Source organism: Chrysochloris asiatica, unplaced genomic scaffold, assembly GCF_000296735.1.
Source record: "Chrysochloris asiatica unplaced genomic scaffold, ChrAsi1.0 scaffold00119, whole genome shotgun sequence".
Lineage (NCBI taxonomy): Eukaryota > Metazoa > Chordata > Mammalia > Afrosoricida > Chrysochloridae > Chrysochloris > Chrysochloris asiatica.
In genome coordinates, this window is record NW_006408637.1 from 5,278,145 (window position 1) to 5,302,961 (window position 24,817).

The 24,817-nt window shown below is 37.6% G+C and overlaps 1 protein-coding gene across 1 annotated transcript in view; it reads left to right on the plus strand.

The window, feature by feature from the left end:
• ARID4B (AT rich interactive domain 4B (RBP1-like)) overlaps positions 1-24,817 on the plus strand; it is a 180,619-nt gene that overhangs the window by 101,479 nt on the left and 54,323 nt on the right. Inside the window, exons 12-16 of the mRNA XM_006868585.1 lie at positions 4,069-4,163; positions 6,507-6,604; positions 7,431-7,671; positions 8,012-8,187; positions 12,843-13,091. Coding sequence (XP_006868647.1) covers positions 4,069-4,163; positions 6,507-6,604; positions 7,431-7,671; positions 8,012-8,187; positions 12,843-13,091 — 859 coding nt within the window. The remainder of the gene's footprint in view (positions 1-4,068; positions 4,164-6,506; positions 6,605-7,430; positions 7,672-8,011; positions 8,188-12,842; positions 13,092-24,817) is intronic.

A 24,817-nucleotide genomic window follows, 5' to 3' on the forward strand; every position in this document is an offset into this window, starting at 1 on the left:
ATCGTTGCTTTTGAACACTTCTAAGAGGCACTGTGTCATTTGATTTCTTGTCTGCTGCTTCCATGAGTATTGATAGTGGATCCAAGCAAAATGAAGTCTTTGAGAACTCCAGCCTTTGCTCTGTTTATCATGATGTCATTTAATGGTCCAGTGGTGAGGCTTTTTATTTTCTTTACATTGAGACATAACCTATACCAAAAGCTGTGCTCCTTGATCTTCATCAGTAAGTATTTTAAGTCCTCTTTGCCTTCAGTAAGCAAGGTTGTATCATCTGCATATTACAAGCTTTTAATGAGTCTTCCTCCCATCCTGATGCCACATTCTTCTTCATAGAATCCAACTTTTCGGCTTATTTGCTTAGCATACAGCTTGAATAAGTATGGTGAAAGAATACAACACTGGCGCATAGCTTTCCTGATATTAAACCAATCAGTGTTCCCTTGTTCTGTTTGAACGACTGCCTCTTGATCTATGTACTAGATTCTCATAAACACAGTTAAATGTTCTGGAAGACCCATTGTTTGCAGTGTTGTCCACACCTTGTCTGATCCACACAGTCAAGTTTTTGCATAGTCAGTAAAGCACAAGTAAACATCTTTCCAGTATTTTCTGCTTTCAGCCAAGATCCACCCGGATTGAACCTCTGGCAGTTCTGTATCAGTGCACTGTTACAGCCAAATTTTAATTATCTTTAGAAAATTATACTTGCGTGTGATAATGATATTGTCTGATGATTTCCCCTTTCTGTTGGTTTCACTTATTTGAAATGGGCACAAATATGGATCTCTTCAAATCAGTTAGCCAGGTAGCTGTCTTTCAAATTTCCTGTCATAGATGAGTGAGTGCCTTCAGGGCTGCATCAGTTTTTTAAAAATTTTCCCTTTGTATTCCATAAATTCCCAGAATCTTCCAGTTGTTCCTTCAGTACACCTTTGACTTATTTCTGCGATACCATTGACTCTTGATTATGCACTCCCTTGTAAAATGGTTGGTGCAGTGTTTCTTTGTATTTTCTTCCATCTTCTGTTGATATGTTCTGTATCATTAAATATTTTTCCCGTAGAATCCTTCAGTTTTTCAAGTTGAAACTTGACTTTTTCCTTCAGTTCTTTCACCTTGAGAAATGCTAAGCATGTTCTTCCTTTTTGGTTTTCTAACTCCAGGCCTTTGCACATTTTATTTCTTCCATTTGCTTTAGCATTTCTGCAGTGGACAGCAAGTTTCAGAGTCTCTTCTGACACTCATTTTTGTCTTTTCCTTCTTTCTTGTCTTCTTGATGACCTTTTGCTTTCTTCCTGTATGATGTTCTCGATGTCTTCTCCTAACACTCTTCTGTCTTCGATCTTTAGTGTCTAATGCATCATATATGTTCTTGAGAGACCTCTAAATTCAGGTGGGATATATTCAAGGTAATGTTTTGGCTGTGACGGACTTGTTTTACTTTTCTTCAGCTTCAGCCTGACCTTGCATATTAACAGTTAATGATCTGTTCCACAGTCTGCCTCTGGCCTTGTTTTGGTTGATGATATGGGGCTTTTTCACCATATCTTTCTACAGATGTAATCAGTTTGATTTTCATGTATTCCATCTGGTGAGGTCCATGTGTATAGTCTTTTATGTTGTTTAAAAAAGGTATTTGCATTGAAGAAGTCATTAGTCTTGCAAATATCTACCATGAGATCTCCAGCATCAGTTTTTCCACCAGGCCATATGTTTCTAACCACTGATCCTTTCTTTTTGTTTCCAACTTTTGCATTCCAATCATCATTAATTACTGATTGCGTGTTTGATCAATTTCAGACTGAAGAAGTTGGTAGAATTCTTCGATTTCATCATCACTGGCTTTAGTAGTTGGTGTGTAAATTTGAATAGTAGTTGTACTAACTAGGCATATGGATATTATACTATCATAAACAACATTGTACTTCAAGATAGATCTTGAGATAGTCTTTTTGAGATTGAATGCGATGCCATGCTTCTTCAGTTTGTTATTTCCAGCCTAGTAAATCATATGATTGTCAGAATCAGAATGGCCAATACCAGTCTATTTTAGTTCTCTGAAGCCTCAGATAGAGATCTTTTAGTGTTTTATTTCGTTTTTGACAACTTCCAATTTTCCTAGATTCATGTTTTTTATATTTTATGTCCTGATTATTAATGTGTGCTTACAGCTGTTTCTCCTCTGAGTTGTGCCCCATTATCAAATGAAGGTCCTGAAAGCTCTATTCCATTCATGTCAACTCTTACTTTTAGGAGGCAGCTTTTCCCCATGTGTATTTTCACTGCCTTCCCACCTGAGGGGTCATCTTCTGGTACCATATCTGACAACATTTTGGTGCTATTCAGAGTAATCCAGTATTCTCTATTCTGGTGGTATGTGACAGTGTTCCACTGCTATTCATAAGTTTTCAGTGACTAAATATTCAGAAGTAGCCTGCCTCTCCTTCATACTAGTCTTCTTAGTCTGGGAGCTTAACTGAAACCTGTCTACCATGGTGATCCGGAAGGTATTAAAAAATACCATTGCCATAGCTTCCAGCATCACCGCAAAACGCAAGACACCACAGTACGACAAACTGATAGACTATTTTTGTTTAACTATATTAGAATGAAACAGAACTATAGTTTTTTTTTTATAGACACAAGGTGGTCAGTTCAAAACCACCAGCTGGTACTCAGGAACTGTATTCCAGGGTCGCTATGAGTTGAAACCGACTCAGTGGCACTTAACAACAACAGCCTTTTTCTTTTGATTCCCCAGAGTCAGGAAGGTGAAATGAAATTACATAGTTTAATATATTTGGTATGTTGGGATAAAACACACAAACATAAATGGACTTTAATTAACAAAGGAATTTTTTGTTATGCATACTTTTTGTTGTATATATTCAGTGGGAATATTTGAGTCCTTAAAAAACTTTTTTTTTTAAACTTTACTGTGCATTGAGTGAAGGTTTACAGAACAGTTGACCAGTTTTGTATTCAACAAATCATGCACATCACTCCATTTCTACTGTAATTCCCTCCCTCGGTGTAACACCACCCATCCCACCCCCTTCCGGTATTGCTTGTTTCCATTCCTCCTGCCTTCCCCAACCTTCAGAACTTGGTACCTCAGATCCCATTCCATTGTATGTGTACCTCACTAGCATTGGTGTCCCCTTATATACCTATCTACTGCTTTGCTGACAATTGAGCCTCCGGGGTGAGTTTAATTTCAGACCTGAAGGGTGACTAATGGCTGTCATCTCAGGCTCCCGCCAGGCTCTAGCTGACCAGTGAGCCTTACCTTTTGATGATTTTGAGTTCTGTTCCCTATCTTCCACACTACCTAGACTAGGTATTTTTTGTTTTTGTTAAGTACTGTGAAGTCGGTTCCGACTCATAGTGACCCACACAGGGTTTCTGAGGCTGTAAATCTTTACGTGAGCAGAAAGCCTCATCTTTCTCCCATGGATCAGCTGGTAGTTTCCAACTGCCAACCTTGAGGTTAGCAGCCTGATTCGTAACCACTATGCTACCAGAGCTCCTTAGAATAGATATGGGGAACCCTTTTTTTTTCTTATGCCAAAATTTGTAACATCATTCATGGGCCATACAAAATTACTGACTTAAAAATTAGGCTGCTGTATTTGTCAGACATTTAATTAACTCACCCCTAATTGATGGCTTGAACTGTGGCCATTTGCTTGGCCATAGATTCCCATCCCTTAGCTAGGACTTTCTCCTGTATATCCCTTTCAGAGCAGTTGGTAGTGGTATCCAGGCACCTCAGGGTCATGGTGACTGATGCTCACATGATCCATTCGTTCACTGGACTCATTGTTTGTAAGCAACGTCAGTTTTCATCACTCTTCTTCCCTCTGGACAGAGAGACCAGTAGATGCCCCTGAGATGGCTGCTCCTACACATTTAAGATTTCAGTCTCTACTCATTAAAGTAGGATGGAGAACATTTCCTTTGTGGACTACGCTGTGCCAATCAACCATGGTGTCCCTTGTGACTGTGGTTTAATCCTTTAAATTTAAATATAGTTTGTTTCTAATATATTTTATGTTTACTCAATAGGGACGCCTATTAACAAAAGACCTGTGCTTGGCTATCGAAATTTGAATCTCTTTAAGTTATTCAGACTTGTACACAAACTTGGAGGATTTGATAATGTAAGTATTACAATTAAAATTGAAATATTTTTATAGAACAAGTACCTGATATCTCTATATGATTGCCTATTAGCACAAACCTATAAGCAAAGAAAATGGAAATAGCAAGTTTTAAATATACAGCTTACAATCTTCAGACAAAATTTAATTTTAAAATTAAGCCCTTGGATGATCAGAGCTCAACTAGAAGAAGAAAGAAGAGGAAAAAAGGAGAAATCTGATACAATTTGATGACTTGGCCTACACCTATGGATGCAGTAGCTCAAAAGAGGGAACAAATCTTTACAGCAAGGATCATTCCTACCCCCTCCATACACAGAGTAGAAAGGGATGGGCACCTTGGACATTGGCTACCCAAAATTCAGGGGGCTGGGGGGGTGTCTACAAAGGCAAGAAGTGACTGGCTTACAAGCTTTCAAGAGGGAACCTAGAACCAGAGGGCATGGAGGAAGGTAGAATCTCCACTGAGTAGTATCCAGTCTGTATGGGCGGGGCTGATGAAATGAAATGTAGATAGGTCTCGTGATACAATAGTGAGTAATTGCTATCAGGACTGATTGTGAGGGTTGGAAATGTAAAAGTAGATGTTTTGTATCAAGGAAGGGAGTAATTGACTTTGCAGTCCAAGAGTGGAGGTCCCCGGGACAATCAAGGGAGAAGAGCGGAGAGTGGGACCCTACCCAGAGAAGCAGTGATGTCAGAGATGGAGGCAGAGATGATGATGTAAAGAGATGAAGCTGCTGGGGACTCTAGACCCAGAGAGGGAGAGGAGCTGTGTGCTGATGACCGGTGGGGGCTGGGGATGGGGGGTGAGGGGGGTGAGGAGCCAGGCTTGTAGGATATACCCTTTGGTTGGTTGATGATGCATGGAGGGGATTGTAACCATGGCAATGAATGAAACGATATACGATAGAATGAATGTATAGCTAATGTTCTGCCATGTAAACTACCACATAATTCACAATAAACATTTTTTTTTTTTTTTTAATTTAAGGTCGTTGGAGATTTTTTAAAAATGTACTTTGTCATTTGCTGTTTGTCAAACTCTGCTATAAACCACTTGTCTGAGTCACAGCATAATCATACTGGTGAAAATTCTTTCTATACCGCTTGTTTACTGTAAGATTCTTGAAATAGGGATCTGTCTTTGTATTGTTTACATCCTTCAGCTCTGATACAGTGCCTGGCATGTATGTGTATATGTGTGTATGTGAAGCATATAGAAAATGTTTGTTGAACTCATCTGCCATAACATATAGTATTCACCTAATGATCTTCTGCATCATAAAATGCTTATTGGTAAGGTCAGTAAGAACAACTGTGGTGCATTTGTAAGTTTTATGGGAAATAAGTCCTTTAAATGTTTCTTCATCACAAAATTTAACTTCGGAACCTAGGTGCAGGCTTGTTACGTGTTGTTGTTGTCAGGTGCCATCGAGTTGGAACCGACTCATAGCGACCCCATGCACAGCAGAACGAAACAATGTCCGATACTGGGCCAACCTCACTACCGCTGCCACACTTAAGTCCATCAATGATGCCACCTGGCTAATCCATCTCGTGGGGCCCCTCCCCCTTTTCTCTGATCCTCCACCTTACCCAGCATGACAACCTTCTCCAGCGATTGTTTCCTCCGGACAATATGTCCAAAGTATGAAGAGACGAAGCTTAGCCATCTTGGCCTCCAAGGAGCTTCATATGCATGTGAAAGTTGGGCAGATGAATTAGGCAGATCATAGAATTGATGCATTTAAATTATGGTTTTGGAGAAGAATCTTTAAAGTATCACAGACTGCCAGAAAAAAACAAACAAATTTGTGTTGAAAATAGTACAGTCAAAATGTTCCTTAGAAGCCAAGATGACAAGATTCTGTCTCTCATACTTCAGAAATATTATCAGGAGTCAGACGAGTCTTTGGAGACGGACATATATACTGAGTGAAGTGGAGGGTTCAGTGAAGAAGAGGAAGACCCCCTCCAATAAGATGGATTGACACAGTGGCAACGGCAGTGGGCTCAAGCCTAACAGTGGTTGTGAGGACTGCGCAGGAGTGGACTGTGTTTCATTCTGTTGTACGTAGGGTCACTATGAGTTAGAACTGATTTGACAGCACTTTAAAACAGGAGTTGTCTGTAGTCTGACGTCCATCACCTGTATACATATATGAACAAGGGGTCATCAGAAAGTTTTGGGGACAGTGGAACTGAAAGATAATCAAATTTTTCCATGAACTTTCAAAAACTCCATGTACACACTTACATATATACTTGTATATACACATATTGTTTGTATCTAAATTGTTTCATATTCCCTGGAAATTTTCATTTCATTTTGTCCATTAGATTGAAAGTGGAGCTGTATGGAAGCAAGTCTACCAAGACCTTGGAATCCCTGTCTTAAATTCAGCTGCAGGATACAATGTGAAATGTGCTTATAAAAAGTAAGTCAGTGTTCTTGATTTTTTTTATCTAGAAAGCAGAATGGAATTTGCCATAACTGAGGGCATTTGTTTCTTCTCAGAAGAAACAAAACCTTTTTACTAGAGTGAATTCTTAGATTTTTTTATGTAAAGAGTACTAATTTCTGAGATAGTCTGTGAAAGAAAGTTTTTTGGAGAAGTCAGTTTGGAAAGGACTGGTTAGAGGTTAAAAACTGAAAGTTTTAAAGTCAGATGAACTCAGATTTTAATCCTCGTGTAGTTTGTACCCTTAGATCATTTATATGTACCCCTAAGCCTCAGTTTCCTCATTTGTAAAATTGGGTGATACTATTTCACCAGATTAGTCTAGTAATTAAATGAGATTTTACATGTATAGAGGCTCTACACCTTGCACGTAAGAAGGACTCACCAGCTGCTCATCGGAAACCCTATAGAGGGTCGCTGTGAGTCTAATCCACTTCACAGCACTTAACAACAACTTTACTAATATTTAGAGTCTCTTGAGGAGCGGCTGGTGGATTAGAACTGCTTATCTTGCAATTCCCATTTCAGCATTTATCCTACAGCACCACCAGTATTATTAGATTCAATATAACTACTTTCTCACTGTTGGCAAGTTTTTTTAAGGGAATTGTTCTTTGAAGTCTGTTTCTGCGTGGGTTAAAAGATAAGGAGGGATTGAACTGGAATGAATTAGAATGTTGACTTGATTCAATGTCTGAGAGCTTAAAAAGAGAGACAGAAGTGAACACACCTTTTAAACAACAACTTAATAGTAATATTTTGGAATCTCTTCACCAAATGTCATTTTTCTTCATGTTTCCAGATACTTATATGGTTTTGAGGAGTACTGTAGGTCAGCCAATATCGAGTTTCAAATGGCATTGCCAGAAAAAGTTGCTAACAAGCCATGTAAGGGGTGTGAAAATGTCAAAGAAATAAAAATTAAGGAAGAAAATGAATCAGAAATCAAAGAAATAAACACTGAAGAGGAGGGGAATCTAGTACTAAAAGAAGAAAAGCCTGTGGAGGATGATGTTGAACGAACAGAAAATATCCAACCTCTGGTAAATCAGATACTGTTCATTGTTCTTTACTGCCTTTGGAATTGTTTTTACATTCTCTGCAAAGTTAACGCGCATTGTATAATACTATATTATTTATATATCTTCATCATGATGTATTCTTTTAGTATGGTTTTGTAACCATACTAAAAGAGTGTAGTAACTTTTCAGAATACTTTTAAACTAATTTTGCCTACTGATTTAATGTCAGGAGTTTCTTAAAGTAGGTAATAAACTTCTGAATATTGGTACTGGTTGGCACCTACCTCTGTTGGAAACAATTATATCATGGATTTCAGTTGGAAAGTTTTACTTTTGTTTAGTTCCTCTGATCTTTTTCTAGGGAAGTAAAAAGAATTTGTTAGAATCTGTATCTACACAGTCTGATCAGGAAAAAGACGTGAACATGATAAAACCTGGAGAAAATGAAAATCTGGAAGAACAAGGTGATGATACAACTAGGGTAGATGAATCCCTGAGCATAAAGGTAGAAGCTCAAGAAGAAAAAGCAAAATCTGGGTAAGAAATTTGTTTTTGGTTAAGATGCATTTTGGCTGGGTGAATTCTTGTAATCTGCTCTTTGTGTGTGTGTATGTGTATGAATCTAAATTTGATAAACAATGTTTAGAATAATTGTATTTTGCATTTACTAGGTAAATACCATTTGCCTCTTTCAGAGACCCTACTAATACTGACTTGTCGAAAAGATTGTATTTTTGAACCATTTTTCTTGCTCTCATCATGGAAATTTATAAGTTATTTCTCTTGGAAGAAGTAATCATTACTACATTAAATTTTACTGAATGACCAGATGATACACATTTGGGAAGATGCTTTTCCAGTGTTTTGTAGATGACATATTGGCTGTAAATTCTGAGAGTTGTGGTTATTTCTTATTTCATAAGAGTGGCAAGGTTCTAGTAAGTTTTTCATAGTAAAAACTTTGTATTTTATGTGGCATAGAATTTGTTGTTGTCTCTTTGGAATGATGGATTATTTTTAAAATGTAGTTGATGCACTGCCAATGGACAGCTGGATTTTAAAGATGATTTTCTTATTTCTAAAGTTTAAAGAACATAATCATCTTCATTCTTAGTGATCTGTTTAAATTATCACAAGCACTTTTTCTTGATCATTTTGAATTTTTCTGAAATTTTGGCCACAGCTTACAGAGAAATATGGAAGAGCAACAAAACTGAGTTTAGATGAAAATAGTAAAAGGTGTTTATATATAATTTTTTGTTATGTTTCTGTGTGTACAAATGTAGATTTGAAGTAGTTCTTCTTACTGCAACTGGAGAGTATTTCATATGTTAATCATAGTAAGAATTCAGCTTAAATTTCCTTGATCATTTGAGTACTTTTTGAAATTCTGGCCACAGACTTCAGAAAAACATGGAAGAGGGGGACAAAACAGATTCTGATGAATACAATAAAAGGTGTTTATTATATTTTATTTTATTTCTGTGTATATAAATGTATATTTGAATTATTACTGCTGCTTGACACTTTCAACTATTAAAAAAGTAAAAAGGTTGAGTTTTTGCCTAAAAAAATCTGATTTTTAAATCTTCAGGTGTTTCTGGAACATTTATTATGTGCAAAACACTCTGATAAAACCTATGCTTCTCTTTGTTCCTAATAATTATCTTAATTTTCAAGTTGGTATTTCAGCTTATTAAATTGTATGAACTGTATTTTTTTAGGTTTTTACTTTACCAATCCTTCAAGTTAACAATATGCGTTTAGAAATTTACTGCAGATATTCATAAATGTATTTATACTGTATAACGTCAAGTTCCTGCTATGATTGCCCTAATTTACTCGATGTTTAGAAGAATTACATATGTTGGGAATGTCCAAAATGATTTCCTGAATTTTATTTGATGAATGCAGTGTGTCCAGATATGGGATCTTAAAGGAGTCGGTTTATGTAAACTTCCTGGTTCAGCGGTTGGCTTTTTACTTGTGTTGTTAGTTGCTGAGTTGATTCTTCCTCATGACCACCCCTTGTGTGCAGGTTAGAATTACTCCATAAGGTTGTCATAGCTGTGCCCTATTGGAAACAGATCACCAGGCCTGTCTTCCGCCATTCCTCTGGGTAGGTGGGAACGGCCAATCTTTCTGTAGTAGTTAAGCACTTGACTGTTTGTGTCACTGAGGAAGTCTTTCTGATTTGTAGTAGGTACTTAATAGCTCTGGTGTTTGTGTGTGTGTTCCACTATGAGGAGCTTGACTTCAAACTTGGAAACTTTGTTTTTCCATCGTGAATTGAAACGAAGAATCGTTGCTGATATATTTGGTTTCCCAGGATGTGGTTGTCTAAAAGATAAGAAATTTAACTCTGTGTTTGTTTGTGTATGTGTTGTGTGTTAATGTGCATCAGCGTTTTTCTTTAACCCTATTAGTTACATTTCACACTTGAAAAGCTATCTGTCTCGGTATTCTCATTGTCCGATGGAAGCCTGAGTGCTGCTGAAGTTTCAGAGAGCAATAGAGTGTTTTCTTTGGCAGCTTTCCAGTAATTACACTGTTTCTTCTGTACACTTTAGTGTGTTATTTGGGTGGTGCCTGAGGCTGCCATTAAATGTTCTTGGTTAGTAGGTCTTCATTCCAGATTAAATAAAAGTTTACCGTGGCTACCACTTGTGATTGTAGTTATCATTGACATCTTTAGAGTTTTTCACTAAAAAAAATGTAGACGTTCTATTCTTTATATCTCATGTTATGTTCTGAGATTTAAAAACAAGGTGCTTTGTAAATGTTTTCTTTTATTATGGTGTACCAAAATACACCTCCTTTTCTCCCTGAGACGCAGGGGCATAATCTTGCTATGTAGTGTTCTTTCTTCAAAAACAATTGTTTTATTATTTATTCACCCACAACACCCTTTCTGATCACCTCTTAAATATTTTAGCCTTACTAATAGTTATTTCTGTATTATGGAAATATTTGATGTATTTTCAGTGATAAATGACATATTTTTAATCTCAGGCTACCAACAATAATCATTTGGGATTTAAGATTTAAATACCTGCTCTTTCAATAATAAATAGTTTTCAAAAAGGAATAATTCTTGGGACTCTCTATAGATTTCATACGACATATTTCAGATGACATTGACTCACGTGGTACTTTTGTGAACTCAATCAATGAGGCTTCTCTACCCCTTCCACCCATTATATTGTAAACTCCACTGCTACCGAATCCATTCCCTCTCACAGCCTTTGTGTATAGGGTTTCCAAGACTAAATCTTCATCAGAGCAGACAGTCTCATGTTTTGCTCAGGGACTGCCTGCTGAGTTTGTACCGCCGACCTTGTGGTTAACAGCCCCATGCCAAACCCAGAGCCCCGCTAGGACTCCTTACTCTGCTAAAGAGGAAACAGCATTGTACTGCTCCTTGTATTGCTACTTATGGAGTATGCCGCTGCCAATAGAATTGATTAATTAGGAGTGATAAGGTATCTTACTGCTAAAAGGTTGCATATAAGAGTGTAAGAAAATATCCGAAGCCTTCTTCTTGTAACTGTTACAGCTATGAAGATGTACTGCTAGTGCTGCTAAGCAGAAGGCTGGCCCTCTGAGCCCACTAGCCAGGCCATAGGGAAAAGACAATGTGGCAGCCTTGCAAAGCCGTGGGACAATCCTAGTCTGTCATGTAGAGTCGCCGAGTCGGAATCTGACCCAATAGCAGTGGGCTTATTTTGACCATTAAAGAATACTTCACTCTCTTGTGGCTTTTGTTTTATGGTATTTATTCATTTGCCAGCCATGTAGTGATTCTTAAGGGAAAACTGATGTAGTAAGAATGGCCCTACTACAGAGCATGTACTTCAGAATTTCATATGGAAGCTTCTTTTGTATAGCTAGTGCTTGAAAGCAGTCCTGGTGTGGTGCTGTAGACTAAGAACTGGACAGCTAGCCACAAGGTTGACAGTTCTGCCTACCCACCGACTCATCGGAAACCCTATACAGCATTGCTATGAGTTGGAACAGATGCGACAGTACTTAGCAGTTTTCTTCTATTTATTTAATGCAAAGTATTGTTGTCAAGTGCCATTGAATTGGTTCAGATGCATAGCGAACCTGTATAGGGTTTCCAAGGAGCAGCTGGTAGGTTTGAACTGCCAACCTCGTGGTTCACAGTCCAGTGCTGATCCTACAAGTGCCTAATATAAAAGTAAAATTGCTCAATTTGAGAAAATACATGGTATTGAGAAGATCAGAATGATTGTAACGTGTGCCCTAGTTTCGTGTATTTGAAATTTGTCATATATACCTATTTTTTTGGAACTTGAATGGTGAAAAGATTTGTGGAATAAAACTTTCAGTAAATATGAGGGGCTTCTAAAAGCTCATGGAATAATCAAATCCAAATCAAAGGATAATGGAATTTTCCCACAAAGTTTTTGAAGCCCCTTTATCTATGGTAGGAGTCCTGGTGTGGCACTGTAGGATAAGCACTGGACTGTTAACTATAAGGTTGACGGTTCAAACACACCAGCTGCTCCTTGGAAACCCTACACAGGGTTGCTATGAGTTAGAACAAACTCATTGGCACTTAACAGGAACTTAACTGGAAAAGAGAGCAGAAATTGAGGTGATGTTTAGAAAGATCAAAGTCATTGTAATGTTAATATGAGATAGTAGGTTACTACCGGAAAAGATTTATAACATTTGAAATTTTTGCTGTAACACTTTCAGTGCTATTAAAACTAGCTGTCTGCTAGTTTAAAAAATTGTTTTAAAAATCCTAAGACTGAAAATATATGAATAAAAAATGAGTTTTAGTCAGAAAATATAATGCTTTTTTGTTTGTTTTTGGCCAACTGGCACGTAAAACACGTACGTTAAAACGCAGTCAAATTGTTACAGTTGACCCTAGTAGTTTCTCGCTACTCGGCACAACTTCCATTCTTCTGACTGATGGAAATTTTCTTTTAATACGCTTGATTCTTCATTTTCTCTGACTGTATCTTTCTGCAACCATAGTCATCTTACACAGTTTTTAGCTTTTAATATTAAATTGAAACTCAAAGAATTTCATACTCATGGAACCTGCTGTTCCCCGGAACAATCACAGCCACAATATTTATCAGTATATGTGGTTTGGAACTGAAAAGCTTGTGAAGTATCGTTTATTAACTCTGCAATTTTTTAAACCTTTCAAGAGATGAAACGAATAAAGAGGAAGAAGAAGATGATGAAGACGCAGAAGAGGAGGAGGAGGAGGAAGAGGATGAAGATGATGTTGACAACAATGAGGAAGAGGAGTTTGAATGCTATCCACCAGGCATGAAAGTCCAAGTGCGGTATGGACGAGGGAAAAATCAAAAAATGTATGAAGCTAGTATTAAAGATTCTGATGCCGAAGGTGGAGAGGTCCTTTACTTGGTGCATTACTGCGGATGGAATGTGAGGTAACTTGAGTTTCAGCTAGCGATTATTACCTAAAAACACTTCTAAAATACTTTTCTATTTTAAAATTTAATTTATGAGTTAAAGACTTGTTAGTATTCTAATTGAGGTCATTGTAGCATATTAAAAATACTTCGTTTTTAACATGTAAATATCTCACATAGTGGCTCCCCTACTTGCTGTTTTGAATACTTGCAGGATCTCTTCATGTTAAGAAAATAGGTTTACATAATTGACATTATGTAATTCATGTAAATTAATAAAGAAAACATTTTTGATGAAATGATAAGAGAATCTCTTAAGGTAAAGAGCTTTAGCTTCTTGATGTCTACAAGCCAACATCGGGCATACCTGCCTTCTTGCATTCTGACTTGACTGCATTGCCACGATAACCTCTCCGTAACCTTCTTTATTCATCGTATTTCTTTCCCTCTGTAGGCAGAGATTTAAAAGTTGAGATTTCTTAACAAGCATTTGTTACTTCAAAAAGGCCTTATCTCAGTTCTTGCTTTATAAACTTTTTCAAAAGTCTCAGAGATTTATTTGTGTCTTTGAAGCATTCTGTTTAAAAATGTTAGCAAGTCTGTTGGACCAAAACAGAGTGCGCTTTCTGACTGCTCCTGTCCTGGGACCTGAAAGACAAGATTACAGTTCCGTTAGGTTCTATTCCCTGACTTCAGTTTTTTTCTTGCACACAAGTTTTCTTTGACTTATCTAAAGAAACTTTGTGTCATTTTATCCAGATTGGCAAGCTAGTTTTAGGGTTTTACTAATTAGTAATCTTCGAGGAATAACTTAATTTATCTTGGTATTATATTTGAATTGTTAACAGAATGTTAACCATAGAAGTTTTAAGTGGTGGTTTCATGGTATGCCAGGCTTCAGAGAGGAGTATAATTGTAAAATTTTTAGTTTAAATTTTATTCTGTGGCTTGGGAAGTTAATAAAAAAATATTACCTAAATATTCTTTCTTTATTTCTTAAAGCAGTTTTTTGTTGTCCTGTTGTAGCAATGGGAGACTCTGATTACCTTTTTTGTTTGGGAGAAGTGCAATTCTGGCCCAATCTGCAACTTAGAAGTATAAAACAATTTAAGTCAAAAGAAATTGTTCTGAAGTTTTGCTTGAGACTTATTCTTTATTATTCTAAACAAGTTAGAATACCTATCAGCCAGCAGTATTTAAATACATCAGAGTTAAGTAAGGTTAATGTATCCTCTTGGCTTTTGCTTCTTAAGTTGCCTCTGTGGTAATGATGTTCCTCTCCTAAAGGATAGGCTACTAGTGATCATTTTCATAAGAAGATTCTTAGCATCTCAGCTATGACTGCTAGGGGAATATTTTGCCCTGTTTATTATATTTACTCATTTTGATCTTAGTAAATGAGCTTACTGACTATAAACATAGAAGGGGTTCCATTTCTGCGTCGAATGCAAATGTAAATATAGAACATTTTGGTTGAAAATTAGGAAGAACCTAGTGAAAATTAATACTAAGTTATGCCCACATGATAGATAAGAACCACATCATCTTCTACCGCCACTTTCAGTTCCTCTCTCCTTGTTATTTACTAGCTGTATTTATACAGGCAGCTTTCATAATCGCCTTAATGAATGGACAGAATTTAGGGGCTGTCCAGCTGTCAGTAGAGTCAGTACTTTATTATTATTATTATTATTGTTTTGCTGTTAATTGGCTCCTTAAAAGGGAAAAGGATTGAGACATTTAGAAAATTATTATATAATTAATAATTTTCTGTTTCATTAAAAAAATTGTATCAAAAGAAAGATTAATCCTAGGCCATTTGGGTATTAGAGGTTTAGTATTTTAGTTTTGAAATTAATAGGGATTGGGTTGGGGTAGGGTAAAGAGCTCTGGTAGCGTAGTAGTTACGAATCAGGGCTGCAAACCTCAGGGACAGCAGTTCAAAACTACCAGCTGTTCCGAGGGAGAGAGACGAGGCTTTCTGCTCCCTTAAAGATTTATAGCCTCGGAAACCCTGTACAGGGTCCCTGTGAGTCAGAACCAACTCCGTGGCACATAACAACAACAGGGTAAGGGAAGGTTTTTTTTAAATCGAAGCATCGGGAAGTTTTTAATAGTATAGGAAAAAAATACAACCTTAGTGCAACAAGAAATGCTTTTGTTACTAAGATGAATGCAATCTATTTCTGACAACTCATGCATGTGTACGGTTGTTGTTAAATACCACTGAGTGGGTTCTAACTCATAGCAACCCTGTTTAGGGTTTCCAAGGAGCAGCTGGTGGGTTTGAACTGCCGACCTTGCCCCTCAAACTGACCTTGCAATCCAGCGCATTATCTAGCACACCACACCAGGACTCCACATGTATGTATAAACTCTGAAAAGAAGAGAACTCAGCAGCTCAAGGACAACCTATAGAATGGGTCTTTAGCTACTCCAGCATCATAGAGAGAGACAACTATACGTTAATTAGTAAATTAGGCAGTTGATTTTCTTATAGACAACTGAATTGGTTCCTATGTAGTAATAGGAATTATCCCTTTTTAATAATAACCAAAGCATCTTTCTTATTGATGAGTAAGCAATAATTATAATGTCTGCGGCTCTTTCATTCTGAAGCTAACCAGGATTGCAAAAAAAAAATTCTAGTCAGCTCTACTATTTTTTTCTTACCTGGGAGGCCTACAACTTAGAAAGTTTATGCAAGAATCCTGGTGTGGCCCTGTAGAATAAACACTCAACCACAGGTCAGTGTGAGCTACAAGGTTCAATCTCATCACCACTCCTTGGAAACCGTATACAGAGTTGCTGTGCGTCAGAACCGACTCAATGGCACGCATTAGCAACATGCAAGAAAAGTATTGAAAATAATATCTTTAGTGATAGTTACTTATGATGATAGCAATTAAGACATTTTTCATGGAGATAATTACAAGGGTTTTTGCTTCTAAAATATTTTCCAGCCAACAGATTTTTCTTAATATATGAATGGCTTTTGTTTGAAAAAAAAAAAAAGTTAATTTCCCATGTTTTCCTTTTTCTTTTTTTTTTGGCACTGTGGGTTAATGCACTGGATTGCAAGGTCAGTTTGAACTGCAAGTTCAGTGGTTTAAGCTAACCAGCCACTGCTTGGAAACTCTATACAGGGTGGCTGTGAGTCGGTTCTAACTCAGTAGCACTTAGCAGCAACAATCTTTAATTAATTTTCATTAATATCCCTATTCTATCTTGTTACATAAATGATAGTGTTTGGGCAGGGTTTTTTTGTTTGTTTTTTGTTGTTGTTGTTGTTTTTTACTGATAGATGCAGAAAGGATTCCTGATGTAGTGCTGCATGGTAAGCACTGGACTGCTAACTGTAATGTTGGTGCTTCAAAACCTACCAGCCATTCATCAAAAATTGTATATGTATACGGGGCGCTGTGAGTTGGAACCGACTCTACAGCACTTAACAGCAAGAGGATAACCAGGCATGATTTATATGATTATACCAGCATTGGAGTCCTGGTGTGGCGCTGAAGGTTGGCGTTCAAACCCACCAGCCGTTCCTATACCTCAACGGAGTTGCTATGAGTCAGAACTAACTCGATGGCACTTAGCTACAACATATACCTCCTTTACTGAAAATAGAACTGATTTATAATGCTTTATAAATGATTTAATGCTGTTACAGAATTTTTCAGATATGGTTACTATATATAAAACTATTTTCCAACACTGGAACGTATAAACTTGTCATAGATGTATATTCTAAGGCAGTGCTTTTAAATAAATATATAATTTTTTTTTAACTCCTTTTAAAAAATATAATACTCAGTCTAGGAAAAGGAAGACTATATACAGGTAGCAAGAGAGGATCAATTTATAGTGTGTGTGTTTTTTTTTTTTTAATCTTTTAAAATTATATATCTATATACTTTTTAAAGTTAGGGTCATATGAGGATAAGTAAAAAAGTATTGCTACAAAAACATAGGAAGTTTTATTAAACAAAAATATGAAAATGTGAAAGTATTGTTTCTCAACATCTCCTCCTTCTAGACATACACGCTTCTGATGGTCATGTTTCCATCTCTCTACCACTAAAGAACTCTTCACTGTTTGATTTACACCACATTAAAACAGTTTTGGCAATTTCAAGGAACTCAAATCTTGTTCCTTTTTGATGCTGTGTAAGTTTGGGGAACAAAAAAGAAGTCCAAAGGGGCAAGATCAGGGTTGTAGGTTGACTAGGGGAAGATTTCCCGGCAAAATCTAGGACAGCCTTTGATACCTTGAAGAATGAACAGGCGCAGTGTCGTTGTGGAAGAAATTCCTCAGCACAACTGTTCTGACATTTTTCTCACCAGTGCAGTTGGTTTTCTTAAGTCTTCCTGACGAGCCTCTCTGATCATCTTTTGTCTTTGGAGAAAATCTATCAAGATGACCTATTTGGAATCTAAATGAACAGTTGCTATAATCTTCTAAACTGACCTCTCCTCTTTGAATTTCACTGATCCATCAGATCCCCACAGAAGTTACTACTTTGATTTGACTTTATTTATTTTATTTTTTTAAAGAAAAGACTAAGACAAATGCACTACTAAAAAAACTTTTCTGCAGCATCCACTAAGGACAGAGTATGTGTTTTCAACTCTTTGTTTTAACAAAAACCCATTCATGGATTAACTTGAACCCTAGTAGCAATACCTTTGGATTTATACTCGTACATTAGTAATTTTTAAGAGTAGGTACTTATATCTCTTTTAACTTCTTTTTGCAGTGTTTATATTTTATAAAAGTTTTTAGTGTCATTAGGTAATTGATCCTTTTCACGCTTAAGTTTGTAAATCATGTCATGAACATGGGATTAATCTCTAAAAGCTGACACTTTTAAATGCACCTGCTGTAGCTCTGTTTAGTGTTGTAGATTTATCCTTGTTGAGTAATAATAAAGTGTATTATAACTTATCTAGACTACTTAGCATGGGGCTTGAAATACGCCTCCTAAAACCCTTATGTCATATTCGCCATATTAAAATTTTAAAGTACTGTGGAGGAAAACTTACAAACAACTTGTGATATGTAGATGATACATCCTTGCTTGCTGAAAATTTAGAGGATTTAAAATATTTACTGAAGAAGATTAAAGACTACAGCCTTACGTATGGGTTGCATCTCAAGGTACAGAAAACAAAAATCCTCAATACTGGACCCATAAATAACATCATAATAAATGGAGAAAAGATTGAAGTCGTCAAAGACTTCAGTATACTTGGATCCACTGTCAACACTCGTTCATGGAAGCAGCAGTCAAGATGTCGAATGATGTACTACATTAGGCACATCTTCTATACAAGAACTCTTTAAAGTCTTTATGAACAGAGATGATAGTTTGAGGACTAAGTTGTGCCTCACCCAAACTATTTTCAATATGTTCATATGCATGTGAAAGTTGGACAGTGAATAAGGGAGATTGTAGAAGAATTGATGCATTTGAGTTGCGGTGTTGGAAAAAAAAAAATACTAAAAGTACCATGTATGGCTAGAAGAACAAACAAATCTTTTAGGAAAAGTACAGCCAGAATGCTCCTTAGACACCAAGATCTTATATTTTGGACATGTTATCAGGAGGGATCAGCCCCTGGAGAAGTGCATCATACTTGGTAAAGTGAAGGATCAGTGAAAAGGAGGAAGACCCCAATGAGATGGATTGGCACAGTGACAGCAGCAATGGGCTCAAGCGTAACAACACTTGGTGAGGATGGCGGAGGACCGGACAGTATTTTGCTGTAGTGTGCATCAGGTCACTATGAGTTGGAACTGATTCATGGCAGCCAGAGAGCCTCGTGTTACTGTTGATGGGAAAAACGTCTGTTGTACAAGACAGATGCTGTGGACCACATAGTCTTACAGCTAAAGAAACTGAAAACAAAGCTTATAGGCAGTGAATAAGCTAAACAGGAAAATCATTGTGAGTTTAAAAAATCACTTTTGCATTCATTAACTAGGTGTTAAGAGCATACAAAAATAAACATTTCTTTTTCCATTAAAAATAGATTAGTAGCTCTATTCACTTTGCTCTTAAATGGGCTTTATTTTTTCCTTTTTTCTGTATTCAGCTCTTAAGTATTTACTATACTTGGTTGTGCTGTATTTAGTAGTTGTTTTAAGATTGACAGGTATATTTAACATAAAACCTCTACCTGTACATTGACAGGTACATCTGTGTCTCTTTCTAAATGTGCACAAATATTAATTTCCTAATAAAATATTGATTTTTGTAATTTTGTAAGTCAAATCTGTGTCACAGTATACAATTAGTGCCACGTTTGTTAGTCATTTGCTCTGGACTTTCTGAGCCTGATAAATTGTTCTGTTCTCTTAATATCACATTCTTTCTCTGCCTAAAGACTTATCTTTGGTCCATTTTGTCATTATAGTCCCCTGGAAAAACTATCAATATCATTACTACACCATTCCTTTTGGGGTGTTTGTATCAAAATATTCATGTTTCTATGATTCTGCTATTATGTTCTTAATTATGATGTATCATTCCTATCGTCTTTGATGTGGAATTAACATTGTCTTATGAACTGGGAGTATGGAGTGTTTAAGGCATGCTTGGAGTCCTGGTGTGGCGCTGTGGGTTAATGCGCCAGACTGTAAAGCCATTTGAACTGCAAGGTCAGCAGTTCAAGCTCACCAGCTGCTCCTTGGAAACCCTGTACAGGGTGACTATGGGTCGGAACCGACTCGACGGCACTTAACAACAAGGCATTCTTATGAGATTTTATTTATTGAATTTTTATCTTGGGTACATGGCTGAAAGCACTGAATGTGTTCAGTGAGTCTTTTCCTAAAATTTGCTGTAGATGTTCTCTTAGATTTTAAAAATGGTGTGATGCCATAGGATAAGCACTTAACTTCAAGGTAGTTTGTACCGCGAGGTCGGCCGTTCAAACTCAGCAGCCACTCCTTGGAAACCCTATTCAGGGTCACTGTGAGTTAGAACTGACTTGACGGCATTTGACAACAGCAATAATATTTGTGAATTAAGAATATTACATAATTTTAATAAACCAGGCAGTATTGGTACAATTTCATACGGCGTTATAATGAACAGTAACAGTATGGCTTTCACCATGACTTTGTGCATTTTCTATTATGATTCAGTTGTGTATAGATAAGCAATATGTAAGTTGCATATTGTTCAGGAATTATTTAATGAGTGTAATCTATTATAAATGCAGGTAATTTAATATTTTACTTAAAGGTTGATGATCATCAGATTTTATCCTTTTAATAATCTGCATACATATTTCAAACTGAAGTTCATTTCTAAGGCTGTGTGCCTTTTGGGTGGCATATGTTACAACATGCCAAAAATATTTCTTGAAAATGGTTTAATTGGGTTTAAGAAAAATAAACTAGGAACTTATGTGGGCACAGTATTTTGGTAATCTCATCGACTTAGAGTCATTTTAGTTTTTACTACTGCAACATGATTTCTTAGATAATTTGCCAACAGATCCAAACAGAAACATTAAGGCTTTTATGTTAAGCCTCCATTTTTCTCTGGTGAGAGCAAGTATGCTATGGTCTCTGAATAATTTCTTCTAGCTTTGTATGAATATTTTAATTCAATACGTGTTGAAAATCCCAGTGTGCCTTTTTTCAGAGTTTCACTGTGTGCTGCATTCTCTTCTCTGTGAAGCTTTAAACTCCTGGAGGGCGCCGAGGCCTGTGCTTGTTGTATTCAGTGCTAACGTCCAGTGCCTTGTACAGAGCCTAGCAGATAGTGAGCACACAAGAAATCGTTCTTGTGTGACTACGTTCCCATGCAAGTTTTTGGTTCAGAAGTCTCATTATTTTCCATGTTAGGAAGTATGTAGTTCAGCTCTGTCATTTGTATATAGGTCAGGGAATAGATTTTAACAGAAATTAAATGAGTCGCTCATACAGCTGTTTTTCGTGTTTGTTCAGTTAGCTAAATATTTAATGACTACACTGGAAAATATTTTCCTTAGTGCATCAGGTAAATGTCTGGTAAGATAAATGTATAGAATCCATGTATAACCTAAAAACCTATTGCCCTCAAAGTCAGTTTTGACTCACAGCAACCGTAGAGGACAGAGTTCCATGGGTTTCTCCCAATTGGTGGTTTTCTGGAAACAGACTGCTCCCGCTTTCTCCTGTGGAGCCAGCGCAGCACCCTGGTCATCTGTAGCATGCATGCATTAGGACAAGTCTGCTGATCACTGCCCAACTTGCTTTCTAACCTGGTACTTTATACTTTAGATCTGTTTGTGAGTGGAAGAATGTAGAAATTCTCTTTTCCTTCTGTAGTGGCAAACTGTATTTCCTTTTGCCTATTTATTACTCTATTCTGGTGTGGTGTTGTAGGATAAGCACTGGACTGCCAGCCACAAGACTGGTAGTTCAAACCCACCAGCTGCTCCTTGGAAACACTATACAGGGTGGCTGAGTGGGAACCCACTCGACGGTATTTAACAACAACAAAAGTCATAATCTTGAGAAGTAAGGTCCAACTAAAGGCAGGAGGATAGTGGATATCAACAACCCAAGCTACCTGGCCTTCTGTTTCCTTCTCATGGCACCTGTTGCATGACTCAAAAGATGCAGGTCAGTTTGTTTGTAGTCCGTCTGCTTAGCTTAAGTGTCTCTCCTAGGTTTCCAGTTTCATTACTGCCAAACATCCAGGTTATAATAATAGGCCTGCTAGTCCCGGGGTGGCGCTGTGGGTTAATGCACTGGACTGCAAGATGGTTTTGAATTGGAAGGTCGATGCTTCAAACTCACCAGCCGCTCCCTTGGAAACCCTATACAAGGTCGCTGAGTCAGAACCGACTCCATGGCACTTAGCAACAACAATCCCTGAAGAGATACGTAGTTACTTAACAATAAGATGGTTTCTTTGAAGACGTGCTGCCCTCAATAGTTGTTCATTAGGACTCCTCCAGTACAGTAGAGAGGCCTGGTCAAGTGGGTGTGCCCTGGTATCTTGATTCCCAGTGTGGTGCTTAATGCAGAGTTTAGAGTATTGTTGAGTCCCTGTATGTGGATGACCACCAGCATAGATGAGGGAAGGAATGACAGGGTATCATGTATCTGGGGGTGTCGGAGAAAGGATTAGAAACATTTCAAAACCTAAAAGTTTGTAGTTACTTTTGTTATGAATGCTCTCGTATTCTTGATGAATGTATTTGTGAGTTGAATGGGTGGGTGGATACCTTACTTGATAGGTTCTGCTCACTGCCACTTCCCAGTGATTTTAATTTTTGTGATATTTGAACTTGAGACTAAATTTTCTTTTTGGTTATCTATCTGCGTTGTCCATTTTCCAATTTATTTTCTTGAATGTAAATGTGTTGTGGTTTCTTTTAACTATATATTAAATATACGACATAAAATGTCTAACTTTATATGGAATAAATAGGATCCACTGCAGCTTTTTCTTATAATTCTGTATTAAGTTCCCTTCATTCAAATCTTTATTATTGGTATTTGACAGATAATCTGAAATCTTGAAGCTGTTGCCTCTTATTTAATTGAATTGGCAATAGTAAGATCAAATTGAAATTGGTCTAGTATTTCCTTAAATAATTTTAGTGTCTGTTGGAAAATATTTTTGTCACTATATATATATATACATATATATATATATATATATTTTTTTTTTTTTAATGCTTTATTGTGAATTATATGATAGTTTACATGGGAGAACATTAGTTTTACATTCATCCTATCGTATATCGTTTCCTTGCCATGGTTACAATCCCCTCTATACATTATCAACCAACCAAAGGGTATACCCTGCAAGCCTGCCCCCCCACCCTCCACCCCCGGTCGTCAACACACAGCCCCTCTCCCTCTCTTGGTCTAAAGTCCCCAGCTGCTCCATGTCTCCACGTCGTCTCTGCCTCCATCTCTGGCATAATTGCTTCTCTGGGTTCGGTCCTGCTTTCCGCTCTTCTCCCTTGATAGTCCCGGGGACCTCCACTCCTAGACTGAAAAGTTAATCACTCCCCTCCTTGCTAAAAACCATCTATCTTTACATTTCCAACCCTCACAATCAGTCCTGATAACAATTATTCACTATTGTATCACAAGAAACTTATCTGTATTTCCTTTCATCAGCTCCGCCTAGACAGATTGGATACTACTCAGTGGCGATTCTACCTTCCTCCAGGCCATCTGAGGTTCCCTCTTGGAAGCTTGGAAGCCAGTCACTTCTTGCCTTTGTAGCCCTCCAGTGTTGGGTAGCCAATGTCCAAGTTGCCCCATCCCTGTCTACTCTGTGTGTGGAGGGAGTGGGAATGATCCTTGCTGTAACGATTTGTTCCCTTTTTTGAGCTACTGCATCTATAGGTGTAGGTCAAGTTCATCAAATTGTATCAGATTACTCTTTTTTCCTCTTTTTTCTTCTTCTGATCATCCAGTCATTGAAGCCAGGTCAAGTGGGCAAGTGTGGGTGTTCTTATGCATATGCCCTCTCTTCTTATCAGCTGGATGCTTCACTCTCCATTCTAGTCCTCTGTGGCTATGTCACTGACTCTGGACCCAAGAGTCCCTAGGTCTTGCCACACTGCTGGCCAACCAGGTCTCCACCCAGGTTCACAGGAGTCTATTGAGCGTTGTTGTGCTTACCTCACAGCTTCATTGATGTTTTTCCCTCACTTCCCCTTATTGATAACGAGCGTGGTCATCAATCAGAGTGTGTATTCTCATTGAGTGTTAGTCTTGGAAGGGGGTTTGCTCTGAGGGGACCAGATCACTTGCCTTGATGTCTCCTGGGAGAGCAACTTGCTTGTTCTTTTAGTAATCAGTCGGACTGCCTATGTTGTTTTGTATTTTTCCTATCAGTCTCTCTTTCAAGAAGTACCTGTGTTCTTCTAGCCACTCCAGGCTGCTCTGCTTGTCCTTTCAAGTGGAATTTTCCCACCTCTGAAGTTTCTGGATGCCGTTCAGGATTCTACCTATAGTCTTATGTAATGCAGAGGCTCCACAGGAAGCTTCCTTCACTGGGCACGTTGTAACCCATTTTAGATATTCCAATCAGTTATAGGCAGAAGATGGACTTACAAGCTTCCTATGGTGATATTTCTGGCTATTTCTTTCTCTCCCCCTCAAGTGTCTATTTTATAATGATATACAAGGGAAACCAAGATTCAACAGACAGCCAAGCATCTTAACATTATTTCCCCCCTTTTCCCCATTCCAACCATGTCTCAATCTCTGTATCCCAGAGCCCTGTTGTTCCAAGGTTGTGCATACATCATTTTTTACCTCTGTCTCACTTAGCTCATGCAAACCTAATTGTTCTCCCATCTGCTTTGTTCTTCTATTCCCTTCCCCTTCTTGTATATTGCCCCCCCTCTCCAGCACCCAAACTATCCTGTTTTTAGTCCCTGCCCTGTGCTCGACCTTCCCCTCCGTCCCCTCATCCCTCCCCCCACATCCCAGCAACCAGCAAAGAACCCCCCTCCCTTTAGTATGGGTTCTTTTTCTTAGTCTTTTATAGTAGTTTTTCTTTTTGTGACTCACTAATGTCACTCAACATAATGTTCATCCATGTTATGTGGTGGCTTGCAGCTTCCTTGTTAATCTTCAAGGTAGCATAATATTCCATTGTGTGTATGTACCAAAGTTTGTTTATCCATTCTTCAGTCGATGGACACTTTAGCTGTCTCCACTTTTTGCTGTTATAAATAGTGCTGCTGTGAACATTGCTGTGCATATATCT